The sequence below is a fragment of the Labeo rohita genome, chromosome 20, assembly GCF_022985175.1.
Source record: "Labeo rohita strain BAU-BD-2019 chromosome 20, IGBB_LRoh.1.0, whole genome shotgun sequence".
Classification (NCBI taxonomy): Eukaryota; Metazoa; Chordata; class Actinopteri; order Cypriniformes; family Cyprinidae; genus Labeo; species Labeo rohita.
This window is the reverse complement of record NC_066888.1, coordinates 16620898-16639741: the sequence shown is the minus strand read 5'-3', so window position 1 is coordinate 16639741 and position 18844 is coordinate 16620898. Positions and strand designations below refer to the sequence as shown.

Here is an 18844-nt window from a genome sequence, read left to right as displayed (position 1 = left end):
TACCTCAAGTTTCTTTCTCATTGCTTGGAGTTTGTTACATTTTTGTGGTGAGCTTTTCAGATTACAATTATAGGTTCAAAATTATATAGAGAACCAAGATGTTTTTTTTTATGTTACCATGCATTATTAACATGAATGTAATGACACGCTCAACACATCCTGTAATATATCTCTAAGTCATAAAAAGTAAAAGTGATATGGAAAAATAAAGCCGTCCTGTTTCAGTTGGTCTGTCAAATTAAATATTACACATTCCAGCAGTGCGCGACAAGTTCCTTCCGTCCAATCACAGCGTGCGCTTTTGCGCCTTGTATCGCCTCGCCTTCAATCCGAAACTCGCTGATTGGCTGCGTCAGTGCGAACTGTTTTGTTGATAAATAACTTTGATGGATTGATTATTTTTCAAGAGGATCCTCGAACTCTACACGTCCTGCAAACAGTATCGATAAAATTGCGCTTAAGCAGCAGAATGGAAACAGGAAAGCAGATTTGGTGACTACAACAGAAGAGTTCAAATGTGTTCGGATACCAAAAGTTGTTAAAGCTGTCAGCCTACATGTTGGAGAGGCCTCTCTATGCATTATGACATGGTATTTTAGCGTTTCAAATGTGCGCACTTGCGTCTAGGCGATTACGACAGACTGCATTGTTCGTAGTGTGTCTGTGGTCATGCACGCTGTTGACTTTGCCCAGGGTTGGAACTGTTTTGTAAGGTGCTGTCACCCGAACTTCAAAAGTAAGGAAGGAGGACGTCAATACTATACTGCAACAGTGTAAGTACGCTACAGTCTTAATCTGTTTTCATACACGACTTGTTGTTCAATAAACCAAGAAACGCAAAGTGCACAAATACTGATACTACGTCGACTACAAGGAAGTATGCACGGCGGTTTGCTTTGCTGTGCAGCATTGATTACACAAATATTTTGTTCGAACAAATATCTTCATCGTAGTTGCTAGTTAGGGAGGGGTCACCAGTGGGTTGAAAAGTAGTTCTGCTTGTTCTCTCTCTCCTATATTCTCTCCCCATCTCTCTCTCCCTTTCCCTCTTCACTTCCTGTAATTCTTGTTGTCTTGCATTGCACTTTTCATGCCCCTCCCGTGCTGTCTGCTCTTGCCTTCTGCATTTGTGTTTGTCAAGTTTCCTGGTTTTAGGCCATTATGTTCCTTCTCTACGCACAGGTCTTACCAAACAGCCATTCTTTAAAGGGATGCAAAGGAATTATTTGCATTTAGTGTCCTGTCATTCTGTGAGTCAGTTTGGACATGCTGAGGCCTGTTTTGTAATTAATGATCTTAAGTTTACTTAACTCATTCTGTTTATAATTCAGTTGAAAAGTTCTGCGGCTGTAGAAATTTGATTTGGTTATTTAGGTGCCAGCATTGACATTTTGGGTTACAAAAAGACCTCCCATGAACAATTGTTTAAATGTGCCAGTACTCTTTTTGTTTTATTGTTTTTAAAAGTTTAATTCAGTGGCTTTTAATTTAATGAAGTGTTGTCATGTTGAAACTACTAAAATTTTTCATGTAATTATGCTTTTCATTCTAATATTAGTTGTTGTACCCTGGCATTTTTAACTTCATGCTTCCCAAAAATATCAAAATGAATTTTAATTCAAATACTAAAGCTCCTAAGAGGACATGATGGAAAAAGTGAGATGGGAGGAAAAATGCTTCTCAATTCAGTGCTTCTGCATTTGCAGTTTGAAGTTCACTCACAAAAGTTTTGGATTGCTCCTAGAAACAATGTCTTTTCGGGGAACCCAAATGTGATTTTTTCCTTAAAGGGGTCATGACATTGTTTTTTGTAATTATGTGGGGAAAATGATTATTTTTTACCCTCGTTCTGACCCTCAATCTAAAATGACCTGTTTTTATGGGACGGGTCCTTTAAGGCTTGTCAGGAATCAGCCACTGTTATGATTGGCTAACGTCATTGCATAGGAAACAGTATCAACGCCTCCTCGCTATTGAGTGTTTTGACAACATGAAAACTGAGCATTTCTAGACAAAGCATTATGAAATAATTTACCTACAGTTTGTGATGCAGCTGCATTCAGATCTAGTACCGCTTCATCTTTCAACAAATGTTTCTTTGTGAACTCTTGCTCACATCAATCACACATCATACAATGCTCCAATCAATCCTCAGACACGATCCGGGATGCCATTAAATGTAAATTATCCACTTGTACCTTACACTGGGATCCTTCTGATATCTGTACAAAGATGTGATTGAGCTGTTTAACCCAAATGTGTCAAAGCAAACATTCTTTGTGAAATCTTTGTGTCAAATCTTTGTGTTTTGGGAGCTTGGACAAATAAATGCTTTGTTTGAAATGAGAAGGACGTTTTAAGCTATGAAACTCCAGGATGTTTTAATGGTACAAAGACCTCTTATATGCCAAAAGATCAAGGCAAATTTGATTTCTCATGTCATGACCTCTTTAAATCTCATATTTTGTCTTTTTAGGAGCTTTGTAGATCATAGATGATGTATGTTCAAGTTACTGTATATATCGTTAGCATTTTCATTGTATTTTTGAATAAATTAATATATTGAGACTATTAATCAAAGAATATATTTGTCTTTTTGATTATTTTTTTGTATAATGTAGAATGACTTTTGTACAATGACTTCAAACCTTACTTTTTGTCTTTCTCTCCTTTTTAGAACATTTCCTGTGACTGAGGAATGACTGAATTTTTAAATATTTACACCACCTTTATACCAGAAGCAAGAGGGAGGTGGGGCTCCTAGACCCCAACAAAACTTTCATGTTCTCTGCTCTGTAGAACATTTCTTTTACACCCAGCCTTGTAATAGAGTTAAAACTGAAGTGCTGAATGCCCCAGGATTTTGCTTGCCTTATAGTTTCACAAAATTGCCATGAGTCTTTCTCCACACCAGAGAGGAACCATAAATAGTATTAACAAGCAGAATGTTGAAGCCATTGGTGAAACAATGCAGCATTCAGGAGATCTCTTCTACAATGTGGGTGCTTCGTCCTTGGAGCAAACTCACAGCAGTCCAGAGGTGATGGTGGATTCTAGCCCTGAAGTCCAGGGCGTTTACAAATCTGATAAAGCATATCAGGCCCGGGGCCATTTTCAGCAGTCGGGACCAGTAAAGTGGACACCTCAAAACCCAATGCAGACCACAACTTGGTTTCAGCATTCACCAAGTTCCTCACAATCCTACACAGACACTGCTCACATTCCCGGAGCAGACTGGGACCATCACACGATGGCAGCCATGCATCATGCTCAATTTCAGGCACTCCAGCAGGGTCACAGACCTGCGGACCACCAGTATCAGGCTCAGGGAATGCATCACGATATGTCTGACTCTACTCTGCAACCTTTCCAGTTAGCGTTCGGACCTACCAAGCAACAACAGGCGCCTGGTTTCCAACAAGTCTTTCAAGGCAACAATGCATCTTTAAATATGAATTATAACGAGAAGCCGAAATCGCAACAGCAGCTCATGCAGTTGCAACAGCAGCAGCTGCATCACCAGCACCAGATGCAACAGCTTCAGCAAATGCGTCAGTTGCAGCAGCAGCAGCAGCAGCAACAACAGCAGCATCAAATGCAACAGCAGCAACGGTTGCATCAAATGCAACAGCAATACCAGCAGCAGAAAATGCAGGAACAGCGGCAACACATGCAGCAACTGCAACAGCAACAGCAGCAGCATGCACAAGGATTTCAACACCTAGAGACTATAGAAAAGCAGCGAGTCAAACAAGACATTGATTCACAGGATCAGGCCGGTGTTCAGGTGAAAACACAAATGAGCCAGAGCCAGCTCACAGTCTCTCAACCACAACATCCTGTTCCAGGTCCGCAGGGAGCAAATTATCAGGAATCTGGTTCTGCAGAAGCCACTCCAGACCCTCAGGAAACCCAAAGCAAACGTCAGGTCCTCCCTCGCCGCTCTCGGCGGCTGTCCAAAGATGGACTCTCTCCTCAAGGCAACCAGACATCCAAGGACAAGGTTTCCGCCCAGAATGGAGGACTTGCAGGAGTCCAAGGACCCACAGTCGGGGTCATCCAAAGCACTCCGAGACGACGGAGGGCCTCAAAGGAGATCAATCTCGAGACTCTTGCTCAAAAGGCTTCAGAGATGGAATTTTTGCCAGCAAAAGTAAGTCTATTTCATTTGGAAATCTATTTAAAGCTTATTTTTACAACAGTGGAAGAGCAGACATATGTTCTAATATTACATTAGAATATACTGGGCTGGAAATAATAAGCTAATATGATGCTTAACTGTTGTTATTATCAACAGTGTTGATAAGGTTACTTTGGAGACTATTTCAGCTCCTTTAATAAAGTAATTTAACTGATTACATGTAATTACTTTTTGATTTCATTGATTTCAAAATCATTCATTACTTGAATTAAGATTATAATAATTTAATTTTAAAACACAACCACCACCAAATCAGACTTTAACACCTCTTTTTACTTTGACAGCTTTCTGAGGTTAAATACAGATTTTAAATCATAACATGAAATAGTAAATATTAATGGGTCATTGACGTATGAGGATTTTCAACAGGCCCATTTTAAAATACGAATATCTATTATATCTAAAAATAATAATATCTATTGTAATTGTTCAAACATTAAGAATGTTGTTTACACATACATTTTAAATGAAGTGATTTTAGTGTTTTTTCATGAATTTGCTGAAGCCTTAAAAAATGTCACCTGGTGCGACCAAGATTTATAATAAAATTGATTAATTTCCTTAATGTGCTTGACATTAAAATGTTCAGAAACGAAGTATTTACATTTCTTTTGAGTTTTTGTATAAAATTATCTCAAAAAATATATTTTTGTTCTAGAATTTAAGAATTGCCTTCTGTAATGTAGTTTGCAGACTTATTGCATAAAACTGATAAAAATGTTTTAAAAATACTATTCACTTCAGCATACTGTAGCAGTGATTTATATTTCAACCACAGAAGTTATATATTTTATTTTTAATTTAATACAGTTATTGCTATTATTGGTCACACCACATGATGAGTGGACACTCCAAATGGCACAAAGACCTTATATCATTAAAAATCTATTTAAAGAGACGTGTGAAAAGTGCAGCACATGATATCCAAATGTGGTAACTACATGCCAGCCATTAAAAAGGTTATTTTTTTCCAAATTTGAAAGAGAGTTGCAAACCTTTTTGATGAAATATCCCATCTTTGAATGGATTTCAACATAAAAGTCCTGAAATGGTAGTTTCTTGTTGGTCGCACCACATGATATTTCATAAAATGGACATCATCAGACAAAGTTTGTTTGTATTTTATGATTGAAATCTAAACGCAAATGCTTTGCAATTTTATACAGGATTGCAAAACACTTTGGAAATCATGCCAAATAGTGCAGAAAATTAATTTGAATAAATTTAGGGTAATTTTAAAGATTAGCAGTTATGGCTGGACTTTTTCAGGATTCTTTGATGCACAGTAAGTTTAAAAGAACAGCATTCATTTGAAAACAAATGTCTTTACTGTCACTTTTGATCAGTTAAATGTGCTGAATAGAAGTATTCATTTCAAAACAAAAACATTTTATATTTCAAAACGTTTTGCTGTTTTGATGGTGTCCTAAGTTATTTTTGTTGTTTAAACCAGTTTTTGAATGAGGTCATTCGAAACCTAAAAAATTTCCATTCCTGACTTTAGTTAAAGTTGAAGCTGAGTGAAACGTGTCTCTAGCTTTATAACTAATCAAACTATAAATGTAAAAGTAAACATTACGTTCCAAACTCAGCTCAGAGTAGTGTTAGCTATCAGACTTCCTTGATCATGTACAGTATAAGGTGCAGTGAAGTTTATGGAGTTATTGTGCATTGTAAAGCCGTCTGGTGAGCAACTGCATGTCTGCACACCTTCACATTCCACACTCTCTTAAAATCCATTCAGTTGAGTTTGGGAGGGGCCGATTCACCAAGCCCTGTTTGCCAACATCTATCCGATCCAAGCCTCCCAAAACAAGAAGTTTATGGTATGAATTCATTTTTTAAATATCGTAGACTTAAGATATTTCAGTGAAACAGGGCAGAGACAGTTCTATTTGTTTAATATGGGTGTTTACAAAAAATCATTTTAAAATCTTGGCCTGTAAAGGTGTTTTTAGGACAGAGTAACTCTCTGTGACTCACTTAAACACTGCCGGTTGCTTACACGCACTTTTATTTGTGGTTTTCTATCCTTTGTTTTCCTCTTTTCCATGTATATTCAATTTTGTCTTTTTCTGTCTTCTATTAATAGTGTGAGGACGTTACCCCTGGTAGACCAGCTGGAATGGCACCCCTAGTCATCCCAGTCTCGGTGCCAGTTCGGAGAGGTCAAACTCAAATGGAAGCGCCGGGCAGCTGGCCACAGCTGGATAATGTTCGACATCCCTCAGAGATTTCACATCAACAGAACCAGCCTGATCGTAAACCCTCGGTTATTGTAGCACGCCGGCACTCACTGAAGAACTCTGCAGCTGAGAGCTTCATCCAGGTTAATACAGTTAATACAGATTATCGCTAATGTTGCCAAGTCCACTTATAAGCAACTGTAGACTTGTTGCTTATACATTTGAACAGTTGCAGGGTTGTGTTTTCTTGGCATGTTTTTAAAATATAGTTGTGCATTTAGGCTTGTTAGTGGTTTACAGCCATAGGACTAGACTGCTTTATTGTTATTTTTACATGTGATTTAGGGGTTGACCGATATGTGTTTTTCTGATTATTACCGATACCAATTATTACAGGTCAAGTAGACCGATAACCAATATTTTGAACCGATATATAATTTTTGGTGTAACATTAAAATCAATGTCAAAATTAAGAATAACTAGTGTTCTGGTAAAAACTTTCTTTAAATGCTTTTAAATTATTTTGCTTGCAAATCAGTTTTGAAAATGACTGATACCGATAACCATAAAAATGCTAAATATTGGCACCGATAATCGGTGTGTGATTATGTTTCTGTGTCTATGAACACCTGGCAATTGCTGCTTTCCTCGTTTCCATCAAAATATTGCTGTAGTTTTTGCTAGTGCTGTGTGTGTTACTATGTTTCACTGAAATTGAAAGTCTATTAAGTAATTTAATTCAGCATCTTTGTCATCACAAGTTGGTTTTTGACGCTTTACGAGAAGGTTTCATTGTTAACATTAGTTAACTACATAACTTAAAGGAGTAGTTCACTTCCAGAAATTTTTTTTCACAGATAATGTACTCACCCCCTTGTCATCCAAGATGTTCATGTCTTTCTTTTTTAGTTGTAAAGAAATTATGTTTTTTGAGGAAAACATTTCAGGATTTCTCTCCATATAGTGGAATTCAATGGTGCCTGCAAGTTTGAACTTCCAAAGTGCAGTTTAAATGCAGCTTCAAAGATCTCTAAACAATCCCAGCTGAGAAGAAGGGTCTTATCTAAAAATAAATTATATACTTTTTAACCTAAAATGCTTGTCTAGCTCTGCATGAACTCTGTGTATTCAAGACAGTTAAGGTATGTTGAAAAACTCATCTCATTTTCTTCTCCAACTTCAAAATCATCCTTGATCGCTATTTTACCTTTTTTTTGTAAAAGTCGTTTGATCTTCTTTGCATGTTCACTTTGTAAACACTGGGTCAGTACTTCTGCAGCGATGTAGGGCGATTTTGAAATTGGAGGAGAAAATTAGACGGGACTTTTCCGACATACTGTCTTGAACCGGAATAAACAGTTCAGGCAGGGTGAGACAAGACGAGCATTTGAGGTTAAAAAGTATATAAATTGTCAATTTGTTTAGAAGATGACCGATCGTTTCGCTAGATAAGACCCTTCTTCCTTGGCTGGGATCATTAAGAGTCCTTTGAAACTGCATTTTGGAAGTTCAAACTCACGGGCACCACTGAAGTCCTGAGAGAGAGAGAGAAATCCTGAAATGTTTTCCTCAAAAAACATAGTTTCTTACCGACCGAAGAAAGAAAAAGACATCAACGTCTTGGATGACAAGGGGGTGAGTACATTATCTGTACATTTTTGTTCTGGAAGTGAACTTCTCCTTTAAATGTGTCTCCCAAATCCTGATTTTTGTTTCAGGGCATTTATGCTGTGATAAGGTGGTTACTTATTTTTGGACTACCTTTTCAGACTGGGTCACTTGTTTTGGGCATATTTTTTTCAGACCATGTTGCTTAGTTCTTTAGCAAAACCTGGTAACCTGTTAATGGTCTTTAATAATTTTTGCTTTTTTCACACTATAAGTGTTTTTTTGTTTTTGTTTTTTTTTAAATAGTTGTTAATATATCTGTTTTTGCCTTTTATGTTTGAATCAGGGTAAAGGGCAAGAGGACAAATCCAAGCGCCGCCCACGACCCGAGCCTCTGGTTATACCTCAGCCGTGCACTTTCATCACCCCTTCTATTTACTCCAGCATCACTCCCTACCAGAGCAATCTGCGCTCCCCAGTACACCTGCTAGACCATGCCAGTATCATCCCTCCGTACACCCCTCCACCCATTCTTTCCCCAGTACGTGAAGGCTCTGGGCTGTACTTCTCTGCGGTCCTCTCTTCTATGGCAGCAGGCAGCCAGGTCCTGCCACCTCCATCCACACCCCGCAGCGCCTCTCGAAGCTTGCTACGTTCAAGTGCGTTCAACATTACTTTTTGTATTAGTAATAATTTAGAGTAAGGTTCTAGACATTAACATTTGCTAATGCATTAGTTATTGTAAAATTACCAATGAACAAAAGTTTCTTACAGCATTTGTTCATCTAGGCTCATGTTTATTAATGTTTTATTCTTATTAATTGCAAGTGTAGATGAACTGTAGTTCATCATATTGACATGATTAATATATTTCTCTTTCTGTCTTTTGCTGACTTTATTTTTTTTTTAACTTTAGGCAGTTCTGAAGTCACCCCTCCTGCACTCTCTGTGATTGGAGAAGCAACGCCTGTCAGCCTGGAACCGTGAGCATTTATTTAAAAAAATAGCTGTTCATTACAATCAGTGTCCTCTATTTCTAATATGTCTCCCTCTTTTGCACATTTTAGGCGGATAAATATCGGCTCTAAGTATCAGGCAGAAATTCCAGAACTGTTGGATCGAACACAGGCCCTGAAGGACCAGCATAAAGCCACTTTGGTTTGGCTCCCTAACTCGAAGGCTGATTCTACACCCTTCCAGGATACAAGGCGTAACTTGTCTTTAAACTGCATTGATATATCTGATGTTCACCAACTGCGCATAACCTATGTCTCACATTCCATTCTAATCCTTATTTTTTTCCAGTTGATGACCTGATGAACCTGGTCTGCTCCAGTGCCGTGTACGGAGGAGGAACCAACCCAGAGCTAGCCATGCACTGCCTGCACGAGTGCAGAGGGGATGTCATAGTAAGCACGGTGTTCAAAGCACAGTTACCAAAAAAAGTGTTTGGACACTTGAGTTAGACTGAAAATTGTTTGACTTTAAACATCTAAAAATCACATTGACACCAGTGGGTTAAGTGTGATTTGAAAAACAGAAAGCTGGTAGTTTACAAATTTGTTTGTTCAAATTTATTCCGCTTTTTTGTGAAATTAGATTTATACACTTTTTAAGGACTTGTGACTAAGGACTAAGTGTTTCTAAAAGAAGTCTCATCCTTTAAAAGATGCAATTTTTAAAAAAAAAAATACAGAAAACATTAATATAGTTAAATATTATTACGATTTAAAATAACTGTTTTCAATTTGAATGCATTTTAAAATGTTTATTCCTTTAATGGCAAAACTGAATAGCGTCATTACTCCAGTCTTTAGTGTCACATGATCCTTCAGAAATAGTTGTGATATCCTGTTTTTATGCTCAGGAAACATTTCTTATTATTATCAGTGCTGAAAACTGTTGTGCTGCTTGATATGTGATACATATTTTCAAATGATTCTCTGATGAATAGAAAGTTCAAAAGAACAGCATTTATTTTAAATAGAAATCTAAAAAACACTAAATTCTAAAATTCTAAAAGTTTTCGTTTTAATTTTAATTTAAAGTTTCGATTGAATGCATCTTTATTGAATAAGTATTCATTTCTTTAAAAAAACTATACTAACCCCAAACATTTCAACGGTAAAAGTATCCAAATACTTGTTGGGGCCACTGTATATGATGCATATACAGTTGAGGTCAAAAGTTTACATACACCTTTGCAAAATCAGCTAAATGTTAATTACCAAAAATGATTTTGAGATCCATCTTTTCACACTGAGGACAACTGAGGGACTGCATTTTGTATGATCTGTCTTATTTTGGTAAAATAATGAACAATTTGCAGATTCTGCAAGGTGTATGTAAACTTTTGACATTAACTGTACATGTTTTCAGGATAAACAACAAATATATTTTGACTCTGTAGGAAGCTCTGGAAATGATGTTGATGAAGAATCCCATCTTCTCCAAAAACCACCATCTGGCGAACTACCACTACGCAGGTAGAAAATCATTTGGATCTAATTGCAGAGCTCACTGTGTTCACTTGAAAGCATTAAAAAATATTCAACATGCTGTGACTATAAATGGATAGTATTCCAGTGCAGCAGATCTGTTATGTTGTGTGGTGGATAGAAAGAACAAGATGTCCCTTAAATATTGGCAGGATCAGACTGCTGGACTGTGGATGAAAAACGATACTTCAACAAGGGAATTTCTGCTTACAGGAAAGACTTCTTCTTGGTGCAGAAACTGGTACACAGTCTTTTATTGTTTACTAGTTATATGTTGATTCATGTAAATCAAATTTCCCCTTGTTAGAGTGACGTGTTTCTATTTTGGCAGGTGAGGAGTAAAACAGTGGCACAATGTGTGGAGTTCTACTACACCTACAAAAAACAAGCAAAGGTTGGGCGTAATGGCATATATACATATGGACCTATAGAACCAGAGGATAACATTCCTGTGGTAAAGGCTCTATTACTGCTTATTACTTTTAGACATTGTCATTGTTTTAGCTAAAGAGCTAATAGCACACGTACAGTAATTGAATCACTATTAATTTACGACTGAACAGGAAATTTGTATAAATGCTTACAAAATTTGTGCTTAAATGTGTAAATCTGTGCTTGCCATTGTCAGACTTGCATTTTGGTATCATTTGTTCTTTTATCTCCAATAAGATTAACGTCAAACAAACAGAGGAAAATGATAGTAGGCAACAGGAAGGAGCACAAGATAATGTGAATGACAGTCTACAAGATGTGACCAAGACACTTCAGGTCAATGAGAAAGTGAGTATTTACATTGAAAGCATACTCTTTGTATATAAATATAGTGAATATATAATAAAGACACCATTATGTTTCTCTGGCCTGGAATAGTAAATGTCCACTTTAAAATGCAAATGAATAGCTAAGTCTGATTGCGTGGTTGTGTTTACTCATTTGTCCAGGAGAGGGCAGATGTGGCTCGTGAGGAGCAGAAGAATAGCTCTGCGGTAGAGTCTTCTGGCCTGATGCCAGCGCCTCAACCCTCCTTCAAAACTCCTTCCCCTGCACCTCCAAAGCCTCACTCTGACAATACCGGGAAGAAAAACAGGGCCCCAACTGGCAACAAAAGTCAGGGAGAGCCAGAAGGTATTTTCCCTTGCAAGAAGTGCAGTAGGTGAGTCAGTTTTTATATAATCACATGTGTCTTTGAATTTCTACTCATTAAATTTGAAGCAACCCAGCTTGTTTTAGTTGCATTTACCTCAACAGAGGGTCAAGAACAGTTTTGTTCTAGACGTTTCTATGCAGTTGCACCTGTATGAGGATTTACACCATACTGTCTTCATGTTAATCTTAAAGGGTTCATCCAAAAATGAAAATTCTGTCATTTATTGCTCACCCTCATGTCGTTCCAAACCCGTAAGACAGCAACTACCACGTTCAAGGCCCAGTAAGGCAGTAAGAACATTGTTAAAATAGTCCACGTTACATTAGTGGTTCAACCTTAATTTTACAATGCTATAAAAATGTTTTATGCTCAAAGAAAATTTTACATTTTTTATTTATTATTTTCATATTATTTTTTACTTTATTCAACAATTTCTTCTCTTCCGTGTCAATCTCCGCTGCACGTTCACAAGAGTACCGCAACAAATATCTTAATTTTTGTTCTAAAGATGAACGAAGGTCTTACAGATTTGGAACAACATGAGGGTTAGTAATTAAAGGAGAACTTCACTTCCAGAACTAACATTTACAGATAATTTACTCACCCCTTTGTCATCCAAGATGTTCATGTCTTTGTTTCTTCATTCGTAAAGAAATTATGTTTCTCGAGGAAAACATTTCAGGAATGTTCTCTATATAGTGGACTTCAATGGTGCCCCGAAGTTTAAACTTCCAAAATGCAGTTTAAATGCAGCTTTAAATGGCTCTGAACGATCCCAGACGAGGAAGAAGGGTCTTATCTAGTGGAACGATCAGTTATTTTAAAAAAAAATTGACAGTGTATATATTTTTAACCTCAAATTCTCTGCGAAGCACATGCGTAGTCTATGTAATCCGGGTCAATACAGTTAGGGTATGTCGAAAAACTCCTCATCTCATTTTCTTCTTCAACTTCAAAATCGTCCTACATCACTGTTTTAACGTTTTTTTGTAAAGGGCTTCGATCTTCATTGCATGTTTACTTTGTAAACACTGGGTTGGTACTTCTTCAGCGATGTAGGACGATTTTAAAGTTGGAGGAGAAAAAGAGATGGGAGTTTTTCGACATACCCTAACTGTGTTGACCCAGATTACACAGACTTCACATGCGCTTCGCAGAGAATAGACAAGACGAGTGTTTGAGGTTAAAAATATATAAATTGTCAATTTGTTTAGAAAATAACCAATCGTTTCGCTAGATAAGACGCTTGTTCCTCGGCTAGGATCGTTTAGAGCCGTTTGAAGCGGCATTTTAACTGCATTTTGAAAGTTCAAACTTGGGGGCACCATTGAAGTCCACTATATTGAGAAGTAAACTTCTCCTTTAATAACAGAATTTTCATTTTTGGGTGAACTTTTGCTTTCATGTTTTTTTTTTAGTATATGTAAAGCAGTTTATTCATTTAAGGCAACTTGAATAAATTAAAATGAGGTCTGTGTATATACAGGGTGTTCTATAAGGTAAAGAGTCGCAGTGCTCACATGAAGAGTCACGCCGAGCAGGAGAAGAAGGCAGCAGCACAGCGCCAAAGAGAAGAGGAGGAGCGGGCCGCTAAGGCAAGGCAGGACATGCTAGAGGCAGCAAGGAGAAAAGAGGCACAAAGAGGAGGGCAAGAAGAGAGTAGTGGAGCTGAGGAAAGCTCAGTAGAGCTAGATGATGAGCAGGATGAGGACTGGCACTGAGCAAGTGAATGACTCTTTTAGTACTCTTTAGTACCAAAAATGTGCAACATGTGCATCCCAGTTAAGAGATGTTTGCAGTGATAAAGGTGTCTAAAATGCCCTTTATCAGTTTTTACCAAAATTTTATAAGAACTTTCCTTGGTTATATGTTTTTACAAAGTGCAGATGTATGTCCGTTCAGCATCGTGAATGTGATTCTTACAAATTAATGACAAATATGATAGATGTAAAAAGGTTGCTGATTGTTGAGAGAAGCGTACATCATTTCAGTTTGATTCTGAGCAAGTACCCGAACAAATTTTGTTTGCCTTTTCATGTGCTTATGTAATATACATAATATGTAATCAAGAACACAAACTAAACTAAAATCCTCCCCCCATCTACCTATGGATATTTTCAGTTAAATATTTCTCGTGCATGAAATGTATATAATGCATAGAACTATATATGTTGACTTCTGTACTATATTGTGTACAATACTGATCATGTTATGTGTTTTTCAGTACTCTAAACTTAAAAGAATGTGTATTTATGTTTTGAATGCACTTAAAGGGGAGTGGAATATGTGGGATTAAGGGACTTTTATAAAAACTCACATGTAAATAAAATCTGAAGTTTAGGAAATCACAACAAATACTTTTTTTTTCAACATATAGATCACTTTTTCACACTTTGCTGACTATTGTGACTGTTTGATATTTGCTATATTTTATAAATGGGTGCACAATAAAAACAAACTTCCAGTTTAAACTTGTATTGCTTTACTTGATATAATAAATATGAAAGGAAGATGTGATGTGATGTGACGATCATGTCACATTCAGCACTGGAAGAAGATAACTTACAAAACAATACTATTCGTTTAACAGTCATTTGTGATTATAGTAGTCAAGATGAATTCTGGGTTTGTTGATTGCTATAAATTAGTACTTCAGGCGAATCTCTTCAAATTAGAGTTAAGATAATTATCATTAGTACCACAAGGCTAAAAGACACCTTGATTCTTCCACTGCTTCCAGCTGCAAACAAAAACAGGTAATGTCATTAACTGGTTATTACATTTTCTTAAAATCCATAAATGAAAAACAAGGTATAAAAAACAAAATTGGTTAATGGGGACATCGGATGCAGAATTCACGTTTACATGGTGTTTGCATATAAATGTGTCTTATGATTATGCAAATCAAGTAGCGATTTCATCAAGAGGGGAAAATAATTTGGCAGGGGTTGAAAATGGGAACAACACCGGGATTCGAACTCTTGTCGCCCGCAGCGTAATTGCACTATATGTCGAACTGCTAACCACAAGGATATTGGCGCTGACCATTCCTTTTTTAATCCTCAAAAAACCCTAAAAAATCTCAATTATCAAGCTGTTTTGATTTTCAGAGCAATACGATGTCAAACTGCTCAAGCCCTGTCCACGACCGCTGAGGGACTGTCTCGTATTTGCATATTTCTACCCTCAGCCAGTCAATGTCCACCATTTTTTTCGGTGCTCGACCAGCTGCAGTGACAACAATGTCTCATAAGCAACGCTGCTGTTTTGTAGTTGGATGTAAAAGTGCACACAAGAGTCTATGGACATTAGAGCCACTGAGGACGCAGTGGATTAGTTTTGTTTCTGATGGTAAGGTGTCACCGAATACACACACACACACACACACACACACACACAAAAGGCAGAGTAAGCAGTAGCTCATTATCATTTAAAGACACATGCATCGAAATGGGTCACTGTGAACAGAGCTGTTTTTGACAAGGTAAAAAGGGTGTTGTTTTACACAACCATTGAGGAATTTTTTTTTTTTGGCCTTTTTACCTTTATTGTGATAAGACAGATTATTAGCTGACAGGAAGCGAAGTGGGAGAGAGAGAAGGGGACGGGATCGGGAAAGGTCCTCAAGCCGGGATTTGAACTCGGGATGTCCATAGTGCTACAGTGCTGTATGTCAGTGTGCTGCGCACAAGGCTATTGGCGCCGACACCATTGAAAGATTTTAACCAAAGTATGTTGCAGACATTTCACGAGGACCCTAAAGAATCATACCAACTTGTGGAATATGGGCATCCGATGTCCCCTTTAAAATAATCTGTGCAATGATGGAAGAGGACATTTTTTTAATGAAACCCCTTCTGAGAGTCAATTCAAATGCTTACCAGAATCAAAGTTTTCCAGTAGCATGTCTTTGGTGTCACTGAGGCTTCCATTGTTTGCTTCTGGAACTACACCCAACAGCTTACACATCAACGGATAGATGCTGACGCTATCGAACGGCTCAGCCAAGAAATTGTTCCTAAAGTCTGGCCCAAAGGCTCGAAAGATCATTTTCATATCCATTTCCTCATTATTGAATCCATGATCTCCTTTGTTGATATGCAAAATGATCCTCTGCACAAATGGCAAACAAAAAGTTAGAGCAGAAGCTAGTATGACATGAGCTTTCAAACAACTTGCTAAAAATAAAATGATATTTGTTTGTAAAGAAACTTACAGAGTTGATATTGAACCCCAGGTCAGCCTGAAGGACAATGGGTTGAATTCTCTCATGTTTGCGTATGTGAAAGTGTTCTGGAATCTCTTCTTTCTTATAGACTGTCAGATTGGGATGCGCATTCTTCAGGGCATCATAAACTTCCTGTTCTTTGCCCTTTCTTGGTGTGATCATTGCAAACCCACCGTAGTCGAGCAGGTCAAAGCGGGTTAGGTTTATTAAACTCATGTAATTGCTAAGTTTTATTTCATTAACCTCACTGGTCATTTTAACAGTGGTCATGCCGTGGTCTGAGGTCAGGATGACATTAAGATGATCAGTCAAACTGTTTTTGTGAATTGCCTCCCTGAGGTAGCCAATAGTGCGGTCGATCTGTTCAATGATCTTTATTCTCTCTGGGGTTTCAGGGCCGAAAGCATGACCCACGTTGTCTGGTTCTCCATAGTAAAGCGTAACAAAGTCAAAGTCCTCTTTGGTGAACCAGTCCATCACAGTGTCGATGTTCTGCCGCCACTCTGTCTCATTGTCATCAGGATGCCCATGATTTTCCACCAGGGAACGATCCACAGCTTGGCCACTGTAATTTACTCCTCCACCAGGATAGAAGAAAGATGCTGTTTTCAGACCCTTTGAAATATATAGGAGACATTATTGGAAAGCACATAAACACATGGCAACAAACATAACACTGGAACAATACAATAAATATGAATTCATAGTAATTCAACCATCAATTGTTAAGTGTTATAGAAGGAATTCTGAGAATATTAGTAAGTTCACCTGATTTGGGCTGTTATCCACAGGGGCAAAACACCATTGTCCCACCATTCTGATCTTTTCAGCGTTGCCTTGTGGGGAACTCTCAGGCCAGTTGTATCATTAAACATCAGGTTATGGACAACACCATGATCCTCTATCCATCTCCCTGAAAAAAAGTTTAAGATAGAATCACATTGATTTATAATAAGTATATATGTATAGTTGAGGTCAAAAGTTTACATACACCTTGCAGAATCTGCAAAATGTTAATTTTTTTTTTTACCAAAATAAGAAGATGCTTCAGAAGGAAACATGATGCATTAAGGGGGGGTATCTTCTGTAGCTTCTGAAGGGCAGTACAAAATTAAAAAAAAAAGAAGATATTCAGTGAAAATAAGAAAAATGTACACATCTTCATTCTGTTTTTTCCTTCTGGAGCATCAGTAAGCATTTGAACCTTTAGTAATAGTTGCAATGAAAAACGACACAGCTGTGGATCATTCAGGTAACAGCACAGTATTAAGAATCAGGCTTATGTAAACTTTTGAACAAGGTCATTTTTATAAATTCAACAATTATATTCTTTTGTGGACTATATGTAAATGTTTTTAATGTGAAATATCTTATTTAGGTTAGTACTAAATAAAAAAATATCATGCATTTTTTATGATTCCATTTTTTTTTGGTAAAATAATTATAATTTTGCAGTTTTTGCAAGGTGTATGTAAACGTTTGAAATCAGTGGTTCAACCTTAATGTTATGAAGCTACAAGAATACTGCTGTGCGCAAAGAAAATAAAAATAATGACTTTAACCAACAATTTCTTCTTTTGTGTCAGACGCGTTCACATGAGTACGACCACACATGCGTGTGTTATTATTTTTGTTTTCTTTGTGCACAAAAAGTATTCTCATAGCTTTATAAAATTAAAGTTGAACCACTGATGTCACATGGACTATTTTATCAGTGTCCTTAATACCTTTTTGGACCTTAAACGTGTCAGTTGCGTTGCTGTCTATGCAGGGTCAGAAAGCTTTCAGATATTATCCAAAAATCTTAATTTGTGTTCTGAAAATGAACGAAGGTCTTATGGGCTTGGAACGACATGAGGGTGAGTAGTGAGCAAGGTTCATGAACAAGGAACACTGATTATGTAAATAACCTTGAAGTTGGAGCTCATGCTAATATATAATATAAGATAACTGTCCCAGTAAGTGTGTGCTCAGCAGCTCTCAGAAAACGGCTTAGGACTTTGAACATCATGATAATACAGATGCAATTATTTCTGCAAATTATATTAAGTAATAATAATTGTATACAATTAATATTCTTTAACATATTGTATAATATAACATATTGTATAACATGGTGTATAATATATATATATATATATATTCTTTATTAACAATTATATTTTTATTTAAATGTATTAAATGTATTAAACGTTAATTATACATATTTTAGATACATTTTTAATACATTTTTATTTATTAAATTATTAGTATTATTAGAATTCAGTATTATTAAAATTCATTAAAATATTATAAGTTAATTAAATTATTTTAAGTTTAAGATGTTTATATCAGTGGCTATTTTTTACTGACGCAAAAAATGCAGTGATACTCAATTTACTGACTGACCAAATCATACGTGAGGTTCAAATCAACCACTGATTCAACTGTCATAGTATTCAGTATGAGTTTTAAAATGATAGCTATCAATTCAGTGGATGAATCAGGTCTTTGAACATGCGTTAGAACTTCTGTTATGCTCTTTTTTGTGCTATCACTTGTAAGTGTGTATTCAACACACAAGCCAATCACATATAAATAAGCAGAAAGTCAAGCCTTACCAGTAATAGTTGTAAAGTGTGATGGAGATGTCATGGTGATGGCTGGTGGATTTATATATTTTGCCTTCACTCCCTCTTTAACTAGTTCGTCCAGATTTGGTGTGTTCACATCTTGGTCATAATCCCACCTGAATCCATCAAAGGAGATCAAAAGCAGCTTATTATACGTCCTCCTTTTGGACAGGGGTTTACTGCTCACACAGAGACACAAGGCCAACACCAGCAGAAGTTCTGGCTTCATTCTTTTGAGAGCCTGTCAAGCAAAGTGAAAAACAGCCAAAGCTGATCTTGGTTTTATAAGCATTATCAGGGGACTGATAAGACAATCTATTTTCTGTAAATCTCAGTCAGTTTATTGTCAAAGCCAGGTACATTT

At 36.9% G+C, this 18844-nt stretch overlaps 2 protein-coding genes across 2 annotated transcripts; one reads left to right on the top strand and one right to left on the bottom strand.

Annotated features, from left to right (window-relative positions):
• The first annotated feature begins 310 nt into the window (after positions 1 to 310).
• mideasa (mitotic deacetylase associated SANT domain protein a) lies at positions 311 to 14111 on the top strand. The gene is made up of 13 exons (XM_051138974.1): positions 311 to 773; positions 2678 to 4153; positions 6294 to 6530; positions 8342 to 8654; positions 8912 to 8978; positions 9063 to 9205; positions 9301 to 9404; positions 10406 to 10481; positions 10646 to 10734; positions 10825 to 10947; positions 11163 to 11273; positions 11435 to 11646; positions 13127 to 14111. The coding sequence occupies exons 2-13, from the start codon at positions 2894 to 2896 to the stop codon at positions 13359 to 13361; spliced, it is 2970 nt and encodes a 989-aa protein (XP_050994931.1). The 5' UTR covers positions 311 to 773; positions 2678 to 2893; the 3' UTR covers positions 13362 to 14111.
• On the bottom strand, positions 14112 to 18800 carry zgc:153896 (uncharacterized protein LOC569930 homolog). The gene is made up of 5 exons (XM_051138975.1): positions 18469 to 18800; positions 16642 to 16781; positions 15857 to 16489; positions 15522 to 15753; positions 14112 to 14380 (listed from the first exon to the last, which is right to left on the bottom strand). Exons 1-5 carry the CDS (start codon positions 18707 to 18709, stop codon positions 14307 to 14309), a joined length of 1320 nt encoding a protein of 439 aa, XP_050994932.1. The 5' UTR covers positions 18710 to 18800; the 3' UTR covers positions 14112 to 14306.
• Between the last annotated feature and the right edge of the window lie 44 nt (positions 18801 to 18844).

Bases quoted from the DNA above. Each gene is read 5' to 3' on its own strand.
- zgc:153896 (XM_051138975.1), bottom strand. From the start codon at position 18,709: ATGAAGCCAGAACTTCTGCTGGTGTTGGCCTTGTGTCTCTGTGTGAGC. The intron at 16,782-18,468 runs GTAAGGCTTGAC...ACTTTTTTTCAG, and splicing joins ACACTTTACAACTATTACTG to GGAGATGGATAGAGGATCAT. The intron at 14,381-15,521 runs GTAAGCATTTGA...TTTTGTTTGCAG, and splicing joins ACTGGAAAACTTTGATTCTG to CTGGAAGCAGTGGAAGAATC.
- mideasa (XM_051138974.1), top strand. From the start codon at position 2,894: ATGAGTCTTTCTCCACACCAGAGAGGAACCATAAATAGTATTAACAAG. The intron at 9,206-9,300 runs GTAACTTGTCTT...ATTTTTTTCCAG, and splicing joins ACCCTTCCAGGATACAAGGC to TTGATGACCTGATGAACCTG. The intron at 11,274-11,434 runs GTGAGTATTTAC...TCATTTGTCCAG, and splicing joins CACTTCAGGTCAATGAGAAA to GAGAGGGCAGATGTGGCTCG.